Raw genomic sequence first — 22,707 nt, 5'->3', positions numbered from 1 at the left:
GGAAAGACATAAACAAGTAGTGAAGACAACATAAGCGGTTGGCAGAAAGAGTATGGGATTGGAGGAAAATCACAAAAATGGTATGTTCTCCCAGGCCGTACGATGATATCTCTTCTTTTATGCTTCCATGTAACCGTACAGTATGCCCCATTGTGCCTACGGTCGTCGCTCGTCAAGTTTATTTAAATTGTACAATCTTCCCCTCAGGCTTTCCATATCTCCCAGTTTGTTCTCAATCGTGATCCTTAAACTTGGTACCATGAATTTCGCCAACTACCACTCTTTGTCGTCAATAACTATATTCTTGATTCTAGAACCTTCACTTCGTACTGCTACAATTTTTATTAAGCCCTTCCTCTTTGTTTCCTGTGCAAACCGTACAATGTGTTTTCCTCGTTGTTGGCACCTTTCTACTAAATCCATGATGCAGTCTAACCTTTCCTTTCCGCACAGTCCATTCATCGTGTACTGTATAGTGGAATCTTTCCCTTTTTTAGGTTCATACAGTATGTTCTTCCTCTTATACTGGTCATACAGTATGTTCTTTCCTTCAGCTTCAGCTGTAACCGCCTTTCCTTCTTTCACTTCTTTGTATTCCTTCGAACATTCATTTTCCTCTCCTTTCTTATCTTCGTCGACCCTTAACATATTAGAGCTCGGAAAGAGCTCGTAATCCTCCATCTACCAGTGGAGTAGGCTGTTCACTAAGTCTAGGTCATCATTATTCAACCCTCCTAATCTCAACACTCCTCCTTCGTTCAGTTTCATTCTCTTCTTTCCTTCATTGTCACCTTCACCTTCACCTTCGGAATCTGACAACGCTGCCTCCTCACCTACCATCTGTGTGTGCAGGTCAATTATAAATCTTCAGTCTCCATGTTCCATGGATAGAGTATTTCGTTTCCAGTCATGTTTCACTTTTGCTTGCACCAACCAACTCCGTCCAAGGATAGCATTATAACCTTTTCTTTTTAGTGGAATGGCCACAAAATCTAATAAAAATGGTTGTATTCCAATAGTTACCAGTCGTGCCATCGGGTTCCCAACAGTTTGATTCTGTGTTGATCTGTCGTGAGTAACTAAAATGTAGGTGGCCACAACGTTGGTTGTCCCAACTTTTTCCATATATCCTCTGGTAACACGTTCACGCCTGACCCTCCGTCCACAATTGTGTCTGTAAGTACTGTTCCTAGTATACCCATCTCAACTATTGTCGGATGCCTTCCCGTCGTGAGTGCTAGTAGCATTGGGTTTGCTGCAGTCGTTCAACTACAGTCCTTTCCTGTTTCCTCCATTGCTTTCGGAAGTGGTGTCATGTTCAGTATCGCCGTCCACAACTAAGGCATTGTAAGAAGGTCATTTAATTTTATAGGAATTTCCATTTGCATTACCTGCCTTATCATGTTTTGTTCAACCAGGTTCCTCTTCAAGGTGTCAACAGTGTCTTTTACTTGTAACTTTCCCATTTCCATCTATTTTTTCAACTCCGTTCATGCTTGCTGCAACCTCTTCTTCTCTTCTTCTGCATCAAGGTACTTTGCCTTCTTAGCTTGCTCACGCGTAATGGCTAGTGTTTCCTCATCGCATGTTTCGATGCTTAACAAATTCGCCCCTGCTTCGGGCATTTCAAATCTTCATGGTCTCCCGAAGCACACCATCTGTATAACAACAACGGCATCTCCTTCGTGGTACAATCTCTGGCGAAGTACCCCCAAAGGTTGCACGCACGACATTGTATCATCGGCCGTCCACTCGAGTCGTACTGTATCCAACTGCGGCCTCCATTGTTGTTATTATTATTATTACCACCCCTTCCGCATCGGTTATTGTTGCGATATCCTCCTGAGGTTGCATTGTTGTTCGTGTTTGTCCAGTGGACACTTCCTGCATCAGTAAAACTTGTTGGTGTCCCTTTGACTTTATATTAAACAGGCATTCCTTTATGGAATGTCCCGCAATCTGGCAGACATCACAAAATTGTTTTTTAGGGCACGAGCCCTTTGTGTGGCCTTCCTCTTTACAATCCATACACCACAATTTCCCCTTCACTGAGTCAGCATTTTTTTTAGGTTTTTAAATTCTTTCATCCTCCGTAGCATATCTTTCTACAACGCTCGAATTTTCTTGCTTGATTCTTCATCGCTACTACTACTTTTAGATGATGAATCGTCTGAGTCTGACGATTTGTGCTTGTTCTTCTTCTTGCTTGTTTTTTGCTCACTCTCCAAGTCCATCGCTCGATTATACGCATCTGCGTACGATGCTAGAGGTACAATCTTCATTTTCTTTTTCAAAGCCGATCATAGCCCCTCAACAAACCACCATTTTTTTAATCCGTCAACTGGTTGGCTCTCCATCTTCCCCACAAACTCTTAAAGCCTTCTTGCATAGCCACGGATTGCTTCATTCTTTCCCTACTTTGTACTATATATTTTTGCTACAATTTTGTTATCGTCCCTTAGCAATCGGAACTTTGCTATGAACTCCTTCCTAACGTCTGCCCATGTAGTTAATTTCTAAGGATCGACATCCACAAACCAATCAATTGCTACACCCCGTAGGGTCGCTGGAAACTACCGAACCTAATCATCCTCGTGTGTTACACAATTAGCTGTCCATATTGTTTCACATGTCTTGCAATGCTTGATCGGATCTGTTGTCCTGTCACCATTAAACTTCGGCAATTTCTCCTTTGGTCCTAACATTGCTACTTTCTTTTGATTCTGTGGTACTTGTTGTGTACCCACGTTGTTTTGAGAACCTATGTTGTTCTAAGTACCTGCGTTGTTCTAAGCACCCACGTTGTTCTGAGCACCCGCATTGTTCTGCACAACCGCGCTGCTTCAGACAACCGCCCTACTTCCAACAACCACGTTACCTAGTGAAAGATCTTCCTCAAGCGAAGTTGTTCAGTTCTCTACCTGTATCTGTTTGTAGGGTGTATCGGGAACAAAGAGTTCATTCCACGCCCCTGCTCCTTCGGCACTTCAAGCCGTGCGAGTTGCTTCCCTTCCATTCGAACGCTCTACCCTTGGCGTATACAAGTTAAGAAACTCCTCCCTTGTCTCTTCCACCAAATTCAATCGTTGTTAAGTCTCTTCTAGCAATTCCTTGCCACTCCTCGATCTGCTAGGTGAATGCACTCCCTCCGTCTGTGCTCCTTCACCCCCTTGGTGTCCGTTGGTAATCTACTGAAGCTTTTGTCTGCGCTCCGCCTGCTGTGCTAAAATTAAAACTTCCTGTGTTGTGCGTATTTCATCCTTATCTTTTATCTTATTCCTATACTTGTTAAGCGAATTCGGCATTAATCTTCATAACACTTCCTTCGTTCCAGGTTCAACTGGCAACGACGCCAAATGTTTACCGTACAAGGTAAAAGGATACTTATCGCATGTAATACAATAAGATATAACATAAAACAAATACTTTATTCATATACGCAATATGCATTCCAATGCTTACAATATGATTATGCTCATTACAATGATTCTGATCATTCCAATGATTATGGTGATGATCCAAAGTCCCTCTCGGACGATGTACATATACTTCCCCGAAGGGGTGACTCAACCGTCACGCGCCCTTCCGGATACAATTCTACCCATCGGCTACAATATAGAATTTAGTGACAACAGAGCTTTAAGGATGAATAAGTAGTCCTTAAATTTGAGTTAAAATTGCTTAATCTCCACGTTTTTAAATTTGAGTTTTATCTGCAAGTGAGAAACCTCTAACAGATTTTCTTCATGGAAGTGTTGATGTCAAGTTCTCAAACCATAGACCTTTTACAGTAATATTTTATTAATTAACAGACCGCATGGGCTCCAAAGTTGGTTTGAGCCTTGGGTTTGCCCCCTCCTCAACTTGAGCGTTGTGTTTGTCCCCCGCCCACCCCCCGACCCGCAGAGGTCTCAAGCTTTCTCCAAAGCCTAGACTCACCCGATGCACCTGGCTTGCAAGCAGCTTGGTACATCCCTAGAGGACTAGTCTCACCCCAGCTCATCTCTCCCAACCCCAACCTAGCAGCAAATAAGACCAAGGCAAGGTGGGTTGGGTGTTGGGCTGGGATAGCTTTGGTGAGATAAAATAAATTACTTAATGGTCTTCTAAAAATATTTAGTTTATGATTCAGTCTTTAGTTCTAACTTTGCATTTGTTTCGTTTAGAAACATCAGTGTTACTACCTATAAATGTAATCTTCATTTTTTTTGACAATTTGGATTTTTTTATCAATTTTTTTAAAACAAAATTTGAAGGTTTTTTTTAAAACACACTACCTGAAAAAAAAAAAAATCAGCTCAGCAATATCTCTGGTTGCGATTAATATGTCAGCTGCTGCACATTTTAGGTTTCTGCACCTTTTCAAAGCTCCACAACCTTTTTCTTTCACATTCCTTTCAGCTTGCAACCTGTATAGTTTTCTACAGAGTCATTTTCACCGATGGAAGGGTTTATTATCATGTGCCCACACCTACAGTTTTTTCCCTTTTTTCTTAATTGCGAAATCACATCAGCATTTTTCCTTCCCACACGACCTGCTACCACTGTTTCTTGTGCACAGCGGCACCCAAAACCTGCACACATAGTTTCTTCAATCCAATGCAATGGCTACTGAAATTTCTGTGTAGGTCTTTGGCTGTGAAAATCTGCGCATGCAACTTGAGGTGTTGCAATCCAGCGGCTAGGGTTTGTGGTTTGTGAAATTTTTTATTCTAGCTTTCTGTTCTTTTTTTCCTGCAATTTGGCTACCCACAATTAGGGTTTCCGCAGTTCGTACAGCTCTTTGTGTTTGGTTATTGTGGTTTCTACACCCTAAGTTCATTCCTTTTCTAGCTGAACTGCACAGCCTGGGTATTATTTTCTGGTCTGAGCTTTCAGATCTGTGCAAAAATTTTGACAGCAGCACGTTGATTTTTTAGTAAAAGTCACAATATCAGCCTTTCATCAATCCTTACCACGTATTTTGTGCATCGAAAAGCTTGAGGGAAGGTGTCTTTGACGAACATCATGCTAGAGAGCAGTCACAAGTTCAATGACTGTAGTTACAACACATGAAAACGGAAAATACTTATGATATTTAAGTATTAGTGTCATCAGGATGTTCTAGGTACTATATCTTGGCGCGCGATGGCAAGAAAAGACCAGAACAAAAATGATAAGCGCAATCATGAAGCGGTGATGCTCATCAACTTATGGTCAACATGATCAGTAGCCACAAGTGTCGTCTAGCAAAATAACTACAAAGATTTGGAAACACTTTAAGGATCTCCATGAAACCTTAGATAAAAGCAGAATGTTCTTCCTCAAGAGCGTGCTATTTTCAATCATAATGGATGAAAAAAATGTCCGTAGAGGAGCATAAGATGAAGACGGAGGATATTCACAACCAACTAAAGAATATTGGTCACAACATAGAAGAAGAGGACATGGTATTCATTACGTTGAAGAGTTTGCCACAATCCTATGAGCACTTCATTGAGCTTGCCAAACTTCACCAAATATTTTTGTTGCCAAATCTAAATTTCAATTCAAATTCATACCTTTTTTCCTTAGGATGTGGACACTGATCGTCTCATTTTCAATCAGAATGTTATATGTGATTAAGGTGGGCCTTGTCAACCTACTTCTCTTGTTTTGAGTCCTAAAGTTCAGCCTTTGAAGGCTAATGACTTGGGTGTTCAACTCTTCTCTCCACCTGAAGGGAGGAATTTATCTCCTCAGCATGACCTTGCTCCATCAAAATTTCTTCACGATAACCTGGACCAGCATCCTGATGACTTTATTGAAGGCAATCATAGTCATGTTGATCGTCCTAATCTGGACACAGGTGCTTCTACTCTCTACCCTAGGTGGTGGGAAAAGACCATTGGTGATGTTCAAGATGATGAACCAATTGAGGGTAGATATTTGAAATGAAAAATAGCATAAAGTACCAGAAAAGAGCCTATCAAAGGGCAACTGTTTGAAGGTAGAGTATTACCAATTTACGATAAAAGATGAAAAACTAAAACCAAGAACATGTATACCAAGATCCATGGAGGAGATACAAGATTTGTGAGGGAAAACAAAAAACAAAAAAAAAAACTATGATTATGTGGATGGCATAAAGCCTAAATAAATCAGATCGATTGAGCCTAGCACAAAAATGCTTCCATTGAAGAAAAAACAGGATTCTCAATATATATAGAGGAATTATAACTCCCAAGTTTAAGCATGTCATCTAGTATCCTAATGTGTCACCTCATAAGGAGGATATCCAAATCCAATTTTCCAAATATATGTGGAAATAAATAAACTGAGTTGTGAGAACTCATAAAAGGACAAACATCTTGTGGGAATACCTTAGAATATTCCTACAAGAGACAAAGAGAGTAAATTAACCAAAGTAAAGATTAGTTCCTAACAATGTTCTATAGGCAAGAGCAAAAAGAACAGAGTAGATTTTGGTCTTACGGCAAACATTTAGTGTGTCCATGAGCCTCAAACTTATTCAGACGCCAAAGGAATAAATGAATGGGAGAAGGTCATAGAAGTTGAGTATCATAGCCTTCAGAAGAAAAAAACTTGGGTTCTATCAAATCTTCCACCAAGGAAGAAACCCACTGGCTACAAATGGGTCTATGAAGTATAAGACTGAAGAAACTCTTGATAGTTACAAGGCTTGATTGGTGGGTAAAAGATTCTCGCAGAAAGAGAGCATCAATTATGATGAAAGCTTTGCTGATACAGCAAAGATGAGGACCATCTGGTTGCTTCTAGCCATTGCAACACATTTGGTTGGACAGTCCATCAAATGGACGTCAAGAGTGCCTTCCTCAATGGTGATTTGAAGGAAGAGGTTTATATGATGCAATCTCAAGGTTTCAAGGTTGTTGCTAAAGAACACCAGGTATGCAAACTAGTGAAGGCTCTCTATGGCCTCAAACAGGTTCCTCAAGCATGGCATATCAAATTTGACAAATACTTAGTTGAACAAGACTTCTAGAAGAGTCCCAATCCTAATCTGACCATCAACAACACCAGTAATGAAATCCTTCTTCTTGTCATCAATTTTAATGATCTAATCGTTACCAATAGTGCAACACATTTGATTGAACAGTTCAAACAGAATTTATGTCAATCATTTGATATGACAAATTTGGGACTTCTGCATTATTGTCTCAGTGGCAGACTGTTGGCATTATTTTTATCTCTCAATCGAAGTATGACAGGAATTTGCTAGATATTTTCACGAGGACTAATTGCAAGCCTTCTTCTACACCTATGGAGGGAGGGTTGAAACTATCAGCCAAATCACATTCACCTATGGTTAATGAATCCACATTCAAGCAACAGTGGGCAGCCTAATCTATTTGACATCCTCCAAGTCAAAACATTGAGTTGAAACAAAGCATGTGCTAAGATTTGTGAAAAGGACACCAGACTTTGGCATGGTGTATAGAAGCAAAGATCCTCAGCTGATTGGTTTTATAGACTCAGTTTGGGCAGGTTCAATTTGTTAAAGCTATAGCTTCATATGAAATTAAATCGTGTGCATAAATTAATTTTTTATATGCTCTCTGGTTAAAATCTCCAGGTCATCGAGCTAAGTTTTATTATATATGCACTTATACATTTTTTTTTTTGTGCTGTATGATTATGTCATACGCAACAGGAAGTTTTATGATAACATGTCTTCTCTTATGCCACATCGGCTGGAAGTACATTTCATTTGACCGTCATTGGAATAAGAATTCCATATGGCACTCCTTGTATCCACATCACAGGTACATCCATCTGTATCGTTATTAACTACAAAGACAGTCAGTATGGTAACTGCTCCACTGCAACTCTTATTGGCACATTAATTCTGAGGATGGGAAATGCCAACCGGCTCAATTGGTCGCTTAGGAATATCATCAGTTAGAAACAGCAGCACAATATGTTGTTTCTTAATCCTTCACTTTTGTCTTTTTTGGGCAAAAGAAAAAGACAGTTCTTTTATTATGATAAATCTGAAAAGAATGTTTTGTTCTTATTAGTTTTGATGCCTTGTATTTAAAAGACATATGCGTCTGATATCAGGTTCATTCAAAAGTTTTATTTGTCTGGCATATCAATGAAGTCGTTGAAGTTGTATTCGCTACCTGTGTTGTATAGCTTAAAAGATAATTCTCTCTTGCCGTATATTTTCATGTAGTGTGTAACTTAGGAATTCTTGGTCATGCTCAGTGCCATCAGTTTCATGTACTCTGAAATCCTAAAGAAAGATATATTAGTCATCCATTTATTGTATTGACATCTGATAACATGATAAACTTCAGTATCAGATGATTGTAATTCTTATTTATATGAATAAATTGTGTGGACTGGGTTGTTCCCCTCTGATGAGAGGGTTTTCCCCAGGACAAAATTTTTGTCTTTCATATTTTCTGGTTCAAATTTAACACAATTGATGACAGGAAATCCACTTTAGGGCATGTTTTCAGTCTTGGCACAAGTGCACTCACATGGGCCAGAAAGGAGTAGACGGTCGCTCTTTCCTTGACAGAAGCAAAATATTGGAGAACTATAAATGCAGCATGTGAGGCAGTTTGACTTCAAAAGATACTTTCCAACATACAAATGTATCAAGCAAGTCCTTCGCCCTTGTACTGTGACAATCAAGGGGTGCTAAAACTTGTCAAGAATCCAGTCTTCCACAAGCGTACCAAACATGTTGAACTCTACTGTCATTTAATCTACACGCTTGTAGAAGATGGATCCATACAGTTTTAGTATGTTCCAACTGAAGATCAGACTAGAGACATCCTCCCCAAGTGAAGTCTCTGATCCCAGACAAGTTTGTAAAATTTAGGGGCAACTTGGAGTAGTTGATAGAATGACCATAAAGGGAGCATTGAAGTAATATTTTTTAGTTAATTGTCATTTATAAAAAAAAAATTTATTAAGTTAGTTTCTATTTTAGTCTTTATGATAAATCCTGATAACTTGATCATATTAATGTTCTGATTTTTCAGATTAGACAGATCTAAAACGCATGTAAATTCCTTTATATATGGCCTCATGATAAATACATCTCCCTAGAACAGATCGACGATTTGGTAGGCATATTTATATGCCTTGTATATGACTATTGTAGTTAATTGATAATTATCTATTAGTTAATGGGCAAGGGCGCCGATTTGTAGAGGAGTAAGTTGTTTCATGGAGGGCCGACCCAGAAGGGGTTGTGTCTTATGAAAAGACAAGACCCTTGGATAGAAAACATACAATACAATCTTAAGTCTGCTCTTCTAGCAATCTGCTCCTTAGCGATTTAGTACAGAAATAAAATATAATTTCCAGAATTTATTGCAGACTTCCAGAACAATAACATTCAGTCCAGAATTTTAGTAGATTGATTTGCAGCAAGGTATTAATTCTCCATCAGTATTATATCTTCAGAATTTGCAGAAAACTTACACTTAAGTTACATTCGTTTCATTTGGAAACATTGTAGTGTAATTGCCTATACATGCAATCTTCATTGTCATTATCAATATACAGTTACCATTTTAAGACTTAAGTGGTATTGGTTACTGTTATAGCAAATTCGGTACAACTTTAAAGCGAATTTTCCAGCATCACTGATTAAACCGGCTCTTTTAATATAATAAATCTCATGAAAAGAGCATTTTATTCTCATGTAGTTTCAAATGCCTTGTATTTAAAAGACATATGCATCTGATATCAGGTTCCTTCAATAGTTTTATTTGTCTGCATATCGTTGAAGTTGTATTCGCTATCTGTGTTGCATAGCTTAAAAGATAAATCTCTCTTGCTATATATTTTCATGTAGTGTGTAACTTAGAAGTTTTTGGTTATGCTCCAGTGCCATCAGTTTCATGTACTCTGAAATCCTGAAGAAAGATATCATTAGTCATCCATTTATTAAATTTATATCTGATTACATGATAAACTTCAGGATCAGAGGATTGTAATTCTTATTTATATGAATAAAGTGTTCATTTGTGTGGGCTGGGTTGTTTCCCTCTGGTGAGAGGGTTCTTCCCAAGATAAAAAATTTGTCTTGCATATTTTCTGGTTCAAATTTAACACAATCGATGCCAGGAAGTCTACTTTGGGGCATATGTCTCCAGTCTCGGCAAGTGCAGTCATATGGGCCAGAAAGAAGCAGTAGACAGTTGCTTATTCCTTAACAGAAGAGAAATATTGGAGAACTATAAAAGCAGCATGTGAGACAATTTGGCTTCAAACGATGCTTTCCAACATACAAATGTCTCAAGCAATTCCTTCACCCTTGTACTGTGACAATCAAGGGGTGCTAAAACTTGTCGAGAATCTAGTCTTCCACACACATACCAAACATGCTGAACTCTACTGCCATTTAATCTACACGCTTGTATAAGATGGATCTGTACAGTTGCGGTATGTTCCAACTGAAGATCAGACTACAAACATCCTCCCCAAGTCAAGTTTCTGAGCCCGGACAAATTTGTAAAATTTAGGGGGCGACTTGGAGTAGTTGATAGAATGACCATTAAGGGAGCATTAAAGTAATATTTTGTTAATTAATTGTCATTTACAAATATTTTGCTTATTAAATTAGTTTCTATTTGAGTCTTTAGTTACATTTGTTTCATTTGGAAACAACGTAGTGTAATTTCCTATACATGCAATCTTCATTTTCAATATCAATATACAGTTACCATTTCAAGACTTTACTGGTAACGGTTACTGTTGTAGCAAATTCAGTATAACTTTAAAGCAAAATTTATGGCATCCCTTTAAATCTCGTACGGCTTCTAGCTTGCAATTTAGGGGTGCTGCTGGACTTAAAACTTCATATCTCTGTTGCTGAAAAAAAAAAGAGTAAGAAATTTAACACTGGAGGAACGATGGTTAACAAGCTCTTAGTATAGAAATGTGATTAAATATAAACTACACAACTCTTTAATTTTTTGTCAACTGTTTTTGACTTGACAGATACCAATTGAGGTCCTTTTGAGAAATTCATCTCAATCTAACAGTCACTTTACTGCTGTCCCTGAAGCAGGGCTGCAGGATCACATTAGTACCTGAGGATGAAATCTGGTCAACATGAAATTCATCTGTGGCTTTTGATTTCAACTAAACTGCATTTTGAATGGGATGCTCAGGCTCTGGTATTTGGTTCTTCTGGTAATGATTCATTGATTTTGGACCTTGCCAGCGCAAAGGACATGAAAAATGCCTGGACAAAGCCTGAAGTAACAAAACAATTTTCCAAAGAAATAGCTTAAGAACTATCTGTGTAAGTGGAGGTTCAGAACAAGACTCATATTCTACAATGTCAGGCATTGGCTGCATATCGTGCAATATAATCAAATCAATTTCAAAATGCTTGTACCTTACTCAAATTGAAGATATAAAAGATATAAAAGAGAGAAGGGGGGTGAATGAATCTTGATCGAATTTGTTCAACTCTTGTTTAGATTCTCAATTCTACTCCAATGTTGTGGAACAAGGATCCATAATGTATATCATGAATGTCTTATCAACATTATCATATGAATACTTTCAATTTCCTTGTAATTTTAATATTTTCCATATTATTTATATAGCTATCCCTTTGCCATCCCTTGTCATCCCTGAAATGGCCTCAAAAGAATTCATCGCAAAATCATGTCCCCACATGCCCTGACATCTCCATCCTGAAAACCTGGCAGAACATACATTTAAGTTCCTCCACTCATGCACTTCACATGCTTAGTGGCTAATTTTGTTAAACTAGAGGGAAGAGAAAGCAATGATCCCATAGATCAATGCAAGCTAGCTTGGGTAGGGAATATAAAGCAAATTACAATGTGATAAGGCATGAAAGAAAGGCAAAGAAGGCAGAATGTGTCAATCCAAGACTTGATAGGATCAAAACTAGACAAAAAAACCCATCTTAATTTTTTTGAGGTGCACATGATGAAGAATGGAGAAATTAGAAGGCATTGTATTTTCTATTTTGTTGAAAAAAAAAAGCTTCCATTTATCATTGAATATTATTTCATGCTCAAGGTTTTGTAACTCTTTTACTACTTTATTTGATCCTACTTTGGATGGCCTCAACATCAACTAAATAGTAATAGAACAAACTATAACCATGTATTTGGTATTTTAAATACCAAGCACGTCTGTTGTTTTATGTATGCTCTAATTCATGACCAAACTGTTTACATTTTTCAAAAGCTCCCCCCAAGAGAAGGGTATAGATTAATGATAGAAGATTTATACAATCCATGTTAATCTATCAAGAATGCTTCTTGAAATGATTGTTTATTAGGATCTTACCATCAACATTTCAGATCATACTCAATGATCCATCATCAGGATAGAAGAATACAAGGATGAAAATGAATTCCTGAAGATGTATGAATCAGTATGGTTCAAAATGTTGATGGTAAAAAAAATTTATGCAATCATTTCCAGAGGTATTCTTGATAGTTCATTATACTTGTTTACATCCTAACATAGGACTCTCTTTTAAGGTTACATTTCAAGCCTCTATTCAATTTTTGCATGCGACCTAACCACTCTTTTACCAACTTTACAGCTGTCCCTCCTTTGTTATTGTTAGATCCAAAATGAGAAACCACAAAATGGCACAGAACAGCGTCCATATATTTACCACAAGCAGCAAAGATTCATAATATTATCTTTGAAAATAACTATAAGCATTCTCAAGAGGTACTTTTCATCAATATTTAAAGCCTTGTAAATGTTATGCCGGAATAATAAATGTAGCCAGTAAACTTCAATCATTAACTAATGGCACCAAGCGTTCATTATGAATGCATAAACTTGACAACGCAAGAGGTGCAGACAAACGAAGCTGTGACAGTTATCTATAATTGAATAATAAGGAAATAATATCATACTTTCATCCATTCAATGCTCTCTATGAGCACTTTTAACTTTTTAAATCCTGGAGATTAGAAAATTGCTTCTCACTTATTGATGATATGCATGTTTCAGCACTACACAATTTAGCAATTATCTCTTCTTAGTAGATTACCCTTCTTCAGTGAGCAATGCTTCACCTGTACTTGGCATGAGCGTGTAATCCCTGTCCAATGTAACTGCCACTACACTTAAAAGTATATCCACAATTAAATTCAAATTTAATGACATGGATACTAAGTGCACTTCCAGATTCCACTAAAGTCTTCACCACATATTGCCATGAACACTAATTTGATTGTACACAACACCTAGAAGACCTCTTCTGGCATCTATCTTTCCCTGTTAATACCCTCCTTCAGTGAGTAAGGCTTCACCTGTACTTTGCATGAGCACGTACTCCCTGTCCAATGTAATTGCCACTACACTTGAGTATATCCACACTTAGATTCAAATTTAATGACATGGATACTAAGTGCACTTCCAGATTCCACTAAAGTCTTCACCACCAACACCTAGAAGACCTCTTCTGGCATCTATCTTTCCCTGTTAATAATCTGTGCTACCCCAGTGAGCTTGTTTTCATAATCTGTGCTACCCCAGTGAGCTTGTTTTCTACTGTCAGCACTCTAACAAATATTGTTATCTTTTGAAATTCTTTAATGATAAAAATGTAATAGTCTAAAAATGTCAATGGTTTGTACTGACACCTGTCATATACAAAAGAAGAGCAAGCCATCCTAATATTAGGGTTCAACCACAAAATAAGAATCAGGCAAAGCAGGTGAAAGATAAAGTCTTATGATCAGATCTTCCTCCTGTCCTTGGGATGTAGCATGAGCACGTGTAGGTCCACTCAACACTAAAAGAAGTGAACAATCATGCTATTTAAATTGTCACAGCACTGAAGGCTTCATGTAACAAAAAATGTGGTTTTCGTTGATGAAATTCAATAGTTTTTAAAATATCCATTTATTGCAAAATAATTAGCATAGCTGCAAATCTTGGCTGAACCAATTCGCAACAAATCATATCTCAATGAGCAATTTCAATCCGTCATTTTCAACATAAAAACATATGAAATGAATATTGGGGCAGTAAACCAGGCTACCACTGTTACAGTATAGTGAGAAAGCAGAAAACAAACAAAATTAAGCAGATACAGCTATGTAAAGTAATAGATAATATCTCTCACTTAAATATTTTTATTTCACTATCTTGCTGCAAAAATTCTAATGCCACGATTACTCTTTGTGCTATGCAAATTTCCATGTACTCTGAGTTGTAGAATAAAAACCTTTAAGAGCAAGTTGATTGAATTGATCATTTGTACTCTTAACTCATGGAGACTAAAGAAGAAATGATAATGTTATTAATCAGTTCCGAATTTCTGCCTCTATTCTGTTCTTGCATATGGCTGCATCTTCACCTAGGACAATTTCATCTTTATGAAATCAAAAGCATGATCAGATAATATCTTGCTTAAATATTTTTATTTCATTATCATTCTGCATAAAATTCTAATGTGATGATTATCTTTGCACTATCCAAATTTATTTGTGATCTAACTATTGCTTAAAAATCATTATAAGTCGGTCAATTGAATTAGTCATATTCACTTGAAAATTCATGAAGACTAAAGAATAACTCAAGACATGCTTTTGACTTCATCAAGATGGAAATGTGCTACAAGCAGACGTAACCATATGCAAGAAAAGATAAAAAGGCAGAAAAACCAAGACAATGAGTTACAATATACTTTGTTTTTATTACCAAGATCAAAGAATATTTTCACAGAACAAAAGTGCCAGATGAAGCAGAGTGGCAATTGCATTATTGGCATAGCAGTTTTATTTGTATTCAAGGTGGTTGCACATGAAATGGCAATAATGCACATAACATAGCAGTTTTTGCGGTGTCATAGTGGTTGCATGTGTCATGATGGTCTCGCCCTAAGTGGCAGCTTCACCCATGTCAAACTGAAAGCACGTTGCTATTCAGTTATCATAAATAAACCCTCAGAAATTAATGGAAATGAACTCGAAGAGAGCTCCAAGGAAAAGAAGTGATTGAAGCATAGCCAAGAGTGATCCAAGGAGTTTTTGAGTTGGAACACGATTGCAACAGCAGAGAACAGCTGTCAAGCAAGTTGAACTAACAAATAACCCATAATGAGAAATGTGATAGAACACTGTAGAGTGTAAGCAAAGATTACAGTGCATGTAGAAACTTGAAAGATTATAGTGGCGATAAGAAAGCATACCTTCACTCCTCTCCATAGTTTTCCCTAATTTTTGTTTCTCTAGGATAATCCCTATTGTATCTCTCCTATGTGTACTCTGATTCATTTGCTTGCTTGCTTCCACGCCATGCCACTTCTCCATCACCACAAGGACTTAAGAAAGCATAAGAATGATACATACAGCTGATTACAAGAATAGCACTTGTTCACAAAAGCCATAAGAAGCTTAATCAATGCTCACATAAGTCTTAAAGAAATCTGTGGTGTTGAATCATACAATGGAATAATCACTAAATTTGCTCTCCCCCTTCAAGTATACCAAAAATTCAAATCTTCAAATATTTCAACTATTATGACACAATAGCAACAAAGTAACATCTATGCCACCTGGTATAAATAGAATCGCTAGAGTGCACAAATGATAGTTTGGCATAGAACTCGTAGTTTTAATCATGAAGAATGTTCATATTGCAACTAGGGGCTTGCCACTTAACATCCCAAGTCCAACATCTAGAAACTATTGTAATAAAAAGCATGCTATCAGAAAATTTATTTTCTCCGTTGTGGCTTCTTCTAAGAAAGGGGTATAATGAGTTCAAGTGATAAATAACAAAATATCTTAGCATGAATCATTCAACTAAAACAACAGGCATACCCATTTTCTTAAAACAAATCAGTGCGAAAACCAGCTTTACAGAATGTATGAAAGCTTGAATTTTAGATGAAGCTACCTGTGCACTCAAGGATTTGATTGCTTCCTTTGCAGCTTTGCATTTACGAGATTCTGCTGCAGCAAAAGATATGGCTTCTTGTGCATTCTTTGCTGCCTGTTCCAGATCTGATTCTTGTTGTTTGCATCTCTGTCTCAAGATCTCAACCTTAACAAGAAAGATACAACAATAAGAAATCTCACCAGTGGAAAAGCATGCCAATTTTTAAGATCTTGAAGCTGCATGGCTTTACTAGGCACTAATAACAAAATGAAGCCAATGTTTGAGGCCCCATTTTCAATTACAGAATGTTGTGGAACAGAGACTTCTTTTTATATAATGAAAAAGCAAGATTTATTGAAATACCTGCTCTCGCAATTTCAAGACTTCTTCACTCAAGACTTGATTTGTCTTCTTAAGGTCTTCAACCAGACCTCTGGAAGAAGCAAGGCCTCCCATTGTTGGAGTCGGTGTTGCAGAACGAGGTGGACTAGATCTCCTTGTGAAGGGTGATATTGATCGTGAGTTGTTTTTTGACTGTGGAATTGAAATAACTGCTTTTGATAGTGGTTGTTGTGAATCAAGTAAGTTTGAGATAGTAATATCCTTTAGCTGTAGCAAAGCAGATACTTGGGATGATGATTCCAGCTTCTTACCACGCCTGTTACCTTGGGTCTTTACTTCCAGAGTGGGAAATTGTGTCTTTGAACCTTTTCTTTCTGATTTTTCTGGTTTATCTCTTATATCATTCAAATGCCTAGGGAGCATGTTTCGTTTGTTATTATAAGATACTATTGCCAGTTCTGATGCTTTCTTCAATTTGACAAAACAAGAATCACATACACGGTGTGGTTTATTTGGATTTGGTGCCAGAGCAGCCTTCATGGCCTTTCTAGAACTACATGAATGACAGTGAACTAAACCACAATTATAGCAATGGTGACGCTTTCTTGTAAATCCAAAAGATTGCCTGCATCCTGAACATACTGGTTGATCTGCCCCTGAAACCCACTTGTGAAGGCATATTGCTGCAGTGAAATTGGAGCCACAAGCAATGTTCTTGACATGTTTATCTTTTAAAGCCTCAACTAGTGTGGGTATTTTGCGATCTTCTACATCCCCATGGCCCAATCTTCCATTAGCTCCTTTCCCCCAAGTAAAAACCTCATTTTTTGATGTCAAAGCTGCAACATGGTATGCTCCACAAGATATCTCCTCAACTGTCTCATCTGCCAGTTTCCCTTCTACAGAACAAGGCAACTTGCCATCCGATTGGGGATTCCCAAGCTGACCATAAACAGTACTTCCCATTGTAAAAACTTGACCAGAAGTTGTCAAGCCTACAGTAAGACTATGACCACATGCAAGTTGTCGAAAGTTATAATCTATAAGTGCCGGCACACATGTCGGTACAAGCTTTGTCTCTTTATCCCCATGACCAAGTCGACCTTTATCTCCATCACCCCATGTGAACAATTTTCCTGAGGAGCTTGCACTGGAATGTCCAACAATGACCTCTACCACTGCAGCAGTGTGCCACACACCACAAGCAACTCCGACAGTTCTTAAATCCTTTAGAGATTCCACTTCTCTTGGATATGACACACTCTTGCAATCCCCGTGACCCAAGATTCCAAATGTTCCATCACCAAATGTAAAGAGCTGCCCTGTAGAGGTTACCAATGCTGTATGCCAAGGACCACAAGAAACAGAAGAGACATGGATTCCATCTAGAGTACCAAATATCTTCTTTGGTATCCAATGACTCACATCATTACCATGTCCTAGAAGACCAACATTGTGGCTACCATCACCCCATGTAAACAACTCACCTGTCATTGTAACTGCACATGTGTGATATTCACCACAAGCAACAAAATCAACACAATTATTGGCCAAAGCTTCAACAAGCCGTGGTTGCCAAACATCTGAAGCCACTCCATGACCAAGACGGCCTCCAGACTCCTCCCCCCAAGTAAATACTTCTCCATGTCTTGTAACAAGAGCAGCATGTCTAATGCCACAAGCAATATGGTGAACATCTAAAACAAAAGCTGACTCTAAAGGTTTTGGTAGAAGTGCGTCAGTGTTTGCACCTGGAGCACTCACACCTTTTTCAGTTCCACCTCCTAGGAACCCATCCCAAATACCTTCTCCCCACACATAAAGATCCCCTAAGGCATCAGCATCATCTTGGGCAGAACCTTGACTTGAAGAACTAGGGGCACTTGAAACGCTCACTCTAAAAGCTTCTGAAGAAAATCCTTTCGGTTGCATATTTTAACAGTCTGAACCTGCATCTGAGCTCATCAGATCAAAAATTCTTTAAAAAGAGATGAGAGATGCATTCCTCAGATGCAAACTCTCTGACGTATTTATATTAGAATCTTTCTCTGGTAAGTAACAAAGACTCAAGAACTCCCACCCAATTTCCAATTCTTATAATTTCCTTTTTCCTGGATGTTTAACATAAAGGGCATCAGTATTAGTTGCAAAAGTGAATATATAATATCATAGTATTTGATGAAAATATTCAAAATCAGACTTGAAAAGGAATCTATGTCATGCATTTTAAAATAATGTGACTTAAGTTTTGCTCCAAACTGAAGAGCCAAACAAACAAAAGACAATATAATTTAAAAAGAATAAGAAAATAAAAGATTAGATCATAAGAAGCACAAAAAAAAAAAAGCTGCAAGAGTGTAACCACTAAGACCGTATAAAAATAACATAAGCTATATAAAATTCAGAAGTGTTTGGACAAAACCATATTAATAGATTAGATTATAAGGAGCACAAAAAACAGAAGTTGTGAAAGGCATAGTGCCAAAATTAAGACCGTCTAAAAATAACATAAGGTATATAAAATTCATAAGTGTTTTCACAACTGATGATGCCAAAGAAATAAGATTTTCATAATTATTTTTGATATATTTATCACAGCTCAAAAAAAAAGAAGCTGCAAGAGTGTAACCATTAAGACCGTACAAAAATAACATAAGCTATATAAAATTCAAAAGTGTTTGCACAAAACCATATTAATAGATTAGATTATAAGGAGCACAAAAAACAGAAGTTGCAAAAGGCATGGTGCCAAAATTAAGACCATCTAAAAATAACATAAGGTATATAAAATTCATAAGTGCTTTCACAACTGATGATGCCAAAGAAATAAGACTTTCATAATTAACTTTGATATATTTATCACAGCTCAACTACAGTTTGAACTTTGATGCATAATTATGTCTCCTGGTCCAAGACTCACAAGATAAGACTGATAGGTGATATATGCTGACTGAGAAAATATAAAAATTGGAAGTGATTCATTATTAGGTAAAGATGCTGAGCATAAAAATTATAATATGCAGAAATTTACTGAACAAAATCTTACACATTTGAGTTTACTTTAGTAAAATGCACTTGTCACACAAAGAGATAATTCAATTGGCTTCCCCTAAATATATTAGAACTAGACAAAGAACATAGACAGTGGGCTACACAATTATTGTTTGACAATGTCATACTGCTAACCATCCAACAATACTGCTTAGAAAATGAAGCATAAATATAATTTACAAAGTTGAACAGCCTCAGATGATGTTACCCTCACAAAGACTTCACTGCCTATGGAGATAATACATGATGTTTATTCTATAGTAATTCATCTTTTTATTCTTTCTTTTTTATAGTAATTCATCTTTAGATGTTATGTGGAAAAGTGAAAATATTGCAGGCAACTATATGATCTTCCTCTCCAGAGAAAATCAATTAAAAGCCAAGCCAGAGACCAGCTTCAGAGTAGTTGGGCAGTTATGACAATCATAATTTTCTGAGACATAGACAGCAGTTATTGCTGGCTCTCACTTATCATCACCAGCAGTCCCAGTCTTCTTTTGTGTGGATTCTATTTTACATTTTAAAGTTCTAATGGCCTTCATACTCTTATTTGTTTTACCCTTGCTACTCTCTTATTCTATATCCTGAGTTTTTTTTACTTTCTAGTTTTATTGTTCTTATTGTATTTGCAGGGTAGTAATAACTAATAAGTAATTAGTAAATAATCAGTAGACTTGTTAAGAAATAAGATGTAGCAAAGAGTCGCAACAGTTGAAAATTCTAACCAACCCTAGTGCTATATGTAAGGATTGTTCAGAACAATGAAGACATGTTGGTATTGTTGGTAATGTAATACTTTTGTACAATCAATAAAAGTAATATTCTGCCATTGTTGTGTGTTTTCTATGGTATTGTTATTTATACTGTTCCTCTATTAATCATAGAACTTGTTGTATGACATTAATACATGGTCACGGTGATCATACTGCTTCCATATTTGAAATGTAACAACATCACTTCCATATAATATTTCTGGCATCGTTGCCTAGTACAAACCAAGAGGTCTCAAGGTGACAAGTGAAAAGATGGAGATCTAATGGGTCGTTATTTTAAATATTAATAACAGACAGTGACATCAAGGAGGAGGAAGTGACTAGTAGAATCAACTGATAGGACCTCATTCAAGCATGGGATAAAGCAGTAGACCAGTACGTACAACAGGAGGCAGAGGAGAGGGCTCTTCCCACTGGTACGGTACAAGCCGAACTTATGATGAACGGAGTGGTGTATGATCTCCTAGGGAGCCTTCTGAGGTTACTGACACTTAGGTTGGAGGAAGTACGAGAACGAGAGGCTATCAAAAGAGAACAATGAAGACAACAAATACCACAATAGTACCAAGAAAGGAACAAGGAGGAGGAACCTTGTGACACAAACAGGTCTCATACATCCAAGAATCCCAACAATTAATGCCCAAAATGTTGCATAAGGACAAGAGGAGCCATAAAAAGACACAAACTAAGGAAAACAAAGCTAGAGTGACACGATCTAAGAGACAATGAAGGTTGCAATGCCTTGTCAAAAGGATCCCTCGACCCTCACAAAACCAGTAAGAACCATTCAAAGGGGTCGCCACTTGTTAATACTACCAACGGGGAGTTGCTACTTGGTACTGCCCCAAACGAGGTAGACACAGATAGTTGGGGAAGTGAGTCAAGTGGAATAGAGTCATATGTGCACTCGACAGAAGCCAATGACAAAGAAAGAGGATTGGAAGGAGACTCAAATGACTTATTCGAGAGTACAGTATGCCGAAGAAAAGAGTTGGCCATCTCCGACAAAGAATAGGGTAAACAGAGTTGAAGATCCCAAGGAGGAGTGTCAGTACCACCAAGGTATATATGGAGAGAATGGGAGAAGGGAAAACTCATAGCCTGACGGTATGGGAGAAGTCACAAGGAGGCACGAAGGAACAACTAACCCACCTAATTTTCGAAACACAAGGGACACCATTCAAGGGAGAAAAATTTCAAACACTCTAGACAAACAAAAACTCCCCTAGTTTAATGGTGGTGGTTCAAAAGATCAAGCACAACATTGCAAGACATGTGGGACCATTTGGGAAACAACCGGACAAGAGGATGAATATTATTAGGTGAAGGCCTTTTCGGCCACCCTGCGAGGTATAGCCATTAACTGGTACACTAACCTTCTAGCCACCCAGAAGACACCTTGGAACAATCTAAAGAAAGCTTTTGAAGTAGGGTTTAGGTTGTTACCAGGTGAGGACGAGGTAGTAGCCGAAATATACAACACAAGCCAAGGGAAGAGTGAGACTATTCGAGCCTCCCATTGCAGGCTAAAGGAGCTCATACTGGAGAATAAACCAACTGATAGATTAAAAAATGTGGTTCATAGAAGGCCTCACCACTTTCATTGGAAAGAAAATGAAGGTGGTGTCTCCCTCTACGTAAATGGAGGCCTGTGATAGGGTAATGGATATTGAAAGTGAGGAAAATGTCAAGAAATAAAAAGATAGTGATGACAATAGCAATGAGGACAGCAATGTAGAATCCCTACAGTCCAAGAATTGCGCAAAGACATGATGCGAATGATAAGGAAATGAAGGGGAGAAAGAACTAAAGGAAAACAAAGAACTATGGTGCACAAACGAAAAAACAAAAGACATACAAGAGCTAATTGTCCATTGAAAACATTATGCAACATCTGTCACTTTTTGAAAGATGTCTCTACAATCTAGAGGTAAGAAGTACTCCTAACAACCAAACATGCAACTCGGACCACCACACTGCCAAGAACCATGACTACCAATGCCTCCCCAAGAGGCTATCGAAATGATAGATGTGGAAGCAATAATAACAACACAACAAGCCACAGAGCCGCATCTAGTATGATGTGAAAGTGCACCTGATGATGTAGTGCAAGAGATGCAGTTAATGGGGTCACTTCGCATGAGAATGTCAAAGTGAGCCAAGTGGAGGGAGTATGTGGTGAAGGTTGTGAGTCTGGGAACCATTAAATTGTTGACCGCCCAAAAGAGAAGGGTGTGAACATGTTGGAGTCACGAAACTGAAGGGGGGAATGATGCTAATTACCAGACTCCAAGCAACAAAAGCCACATACACGAACCCCGGGGCAGAAAAGGAGAGAGTAAAAGAAGCAAGAAAAGAGACATAGATGGCAATGGAAGAGCAACGACAAACTCATGATGCAACAAAAATCCAAGTATGATCTGCACCAAAGACCAACATCATAAAACACATGTTGCAAGCCACTCTATTAGTAAGGGTAGTAGACTTACTGGAACATTACCACAATTAAGGGTAGCAATCTCCAACATGGAGGAGAATGATAACAATACAAAGAAAGACAAAGGCACGGAATGAGAAACCAGAAGAGGACTTACTCCACAAACGGACCCCCCACCTCCAAATCCAATGTTCACAATTGGGATAGGAAAGACTCCTGCAATAGTGGAAATGGAGA

At 37.8% G+C, this 22,707-nt stretch overlaps 1 protein-coding gene across 1 annotated transcript in view; it reads right to left on the bottom strand.

The window, feature by feature from the left end:
• LOC149532145 (PH, RCC1 and FYVE domains-containing protein 1-like) overlaps positions 1 to 22,707 on the bottom strand; it is a 56,443-nt gene that overhangs the window by 16,662 nt on the left and 17,074 nt on the right. Inside the window, exons 2-3 of the mRNA XM_089811782.1 lie at positions 16,231 to 18,320; positions 15,886 to 16,032 (exon numbers count right to left, since the gene is read on the bottom strand). Of these exons, the coding sequence (XP_089667908.1) occupies positions 15,886 to 16,032; positions 16,231 to 18,141 (2,058 nt within the window). The 5' untranslated portion in view covers positions 18,142 to 18,320. The remainder of the gene's footprint in view (positions 1 to 15,885; positions 16,033 to 16,230; positions 18,321 to 22,707) is intronic.

The sequence above is a fragment of the Cupressus sempervirens genome, chromosome 11, assembly GCF_028749045.1.
Source record: "Cupressus sempervirens isolate cs-2001-9-10 chromosome 11, ASM2874904v1, whole genome shotgun sequence".
Lineage (NCBI taxonomy): Eukaryota > Viridiplantae > Streptophyta > Pinopsida > Cupressales > Cupressaceae > Cupressus > Cupressus sempervirens.
The sequence above is the reverse complement of the archived record's forward strand: the minus strand, read 5'-3'. Positions and strand labels throughout refer to the sequence as shown.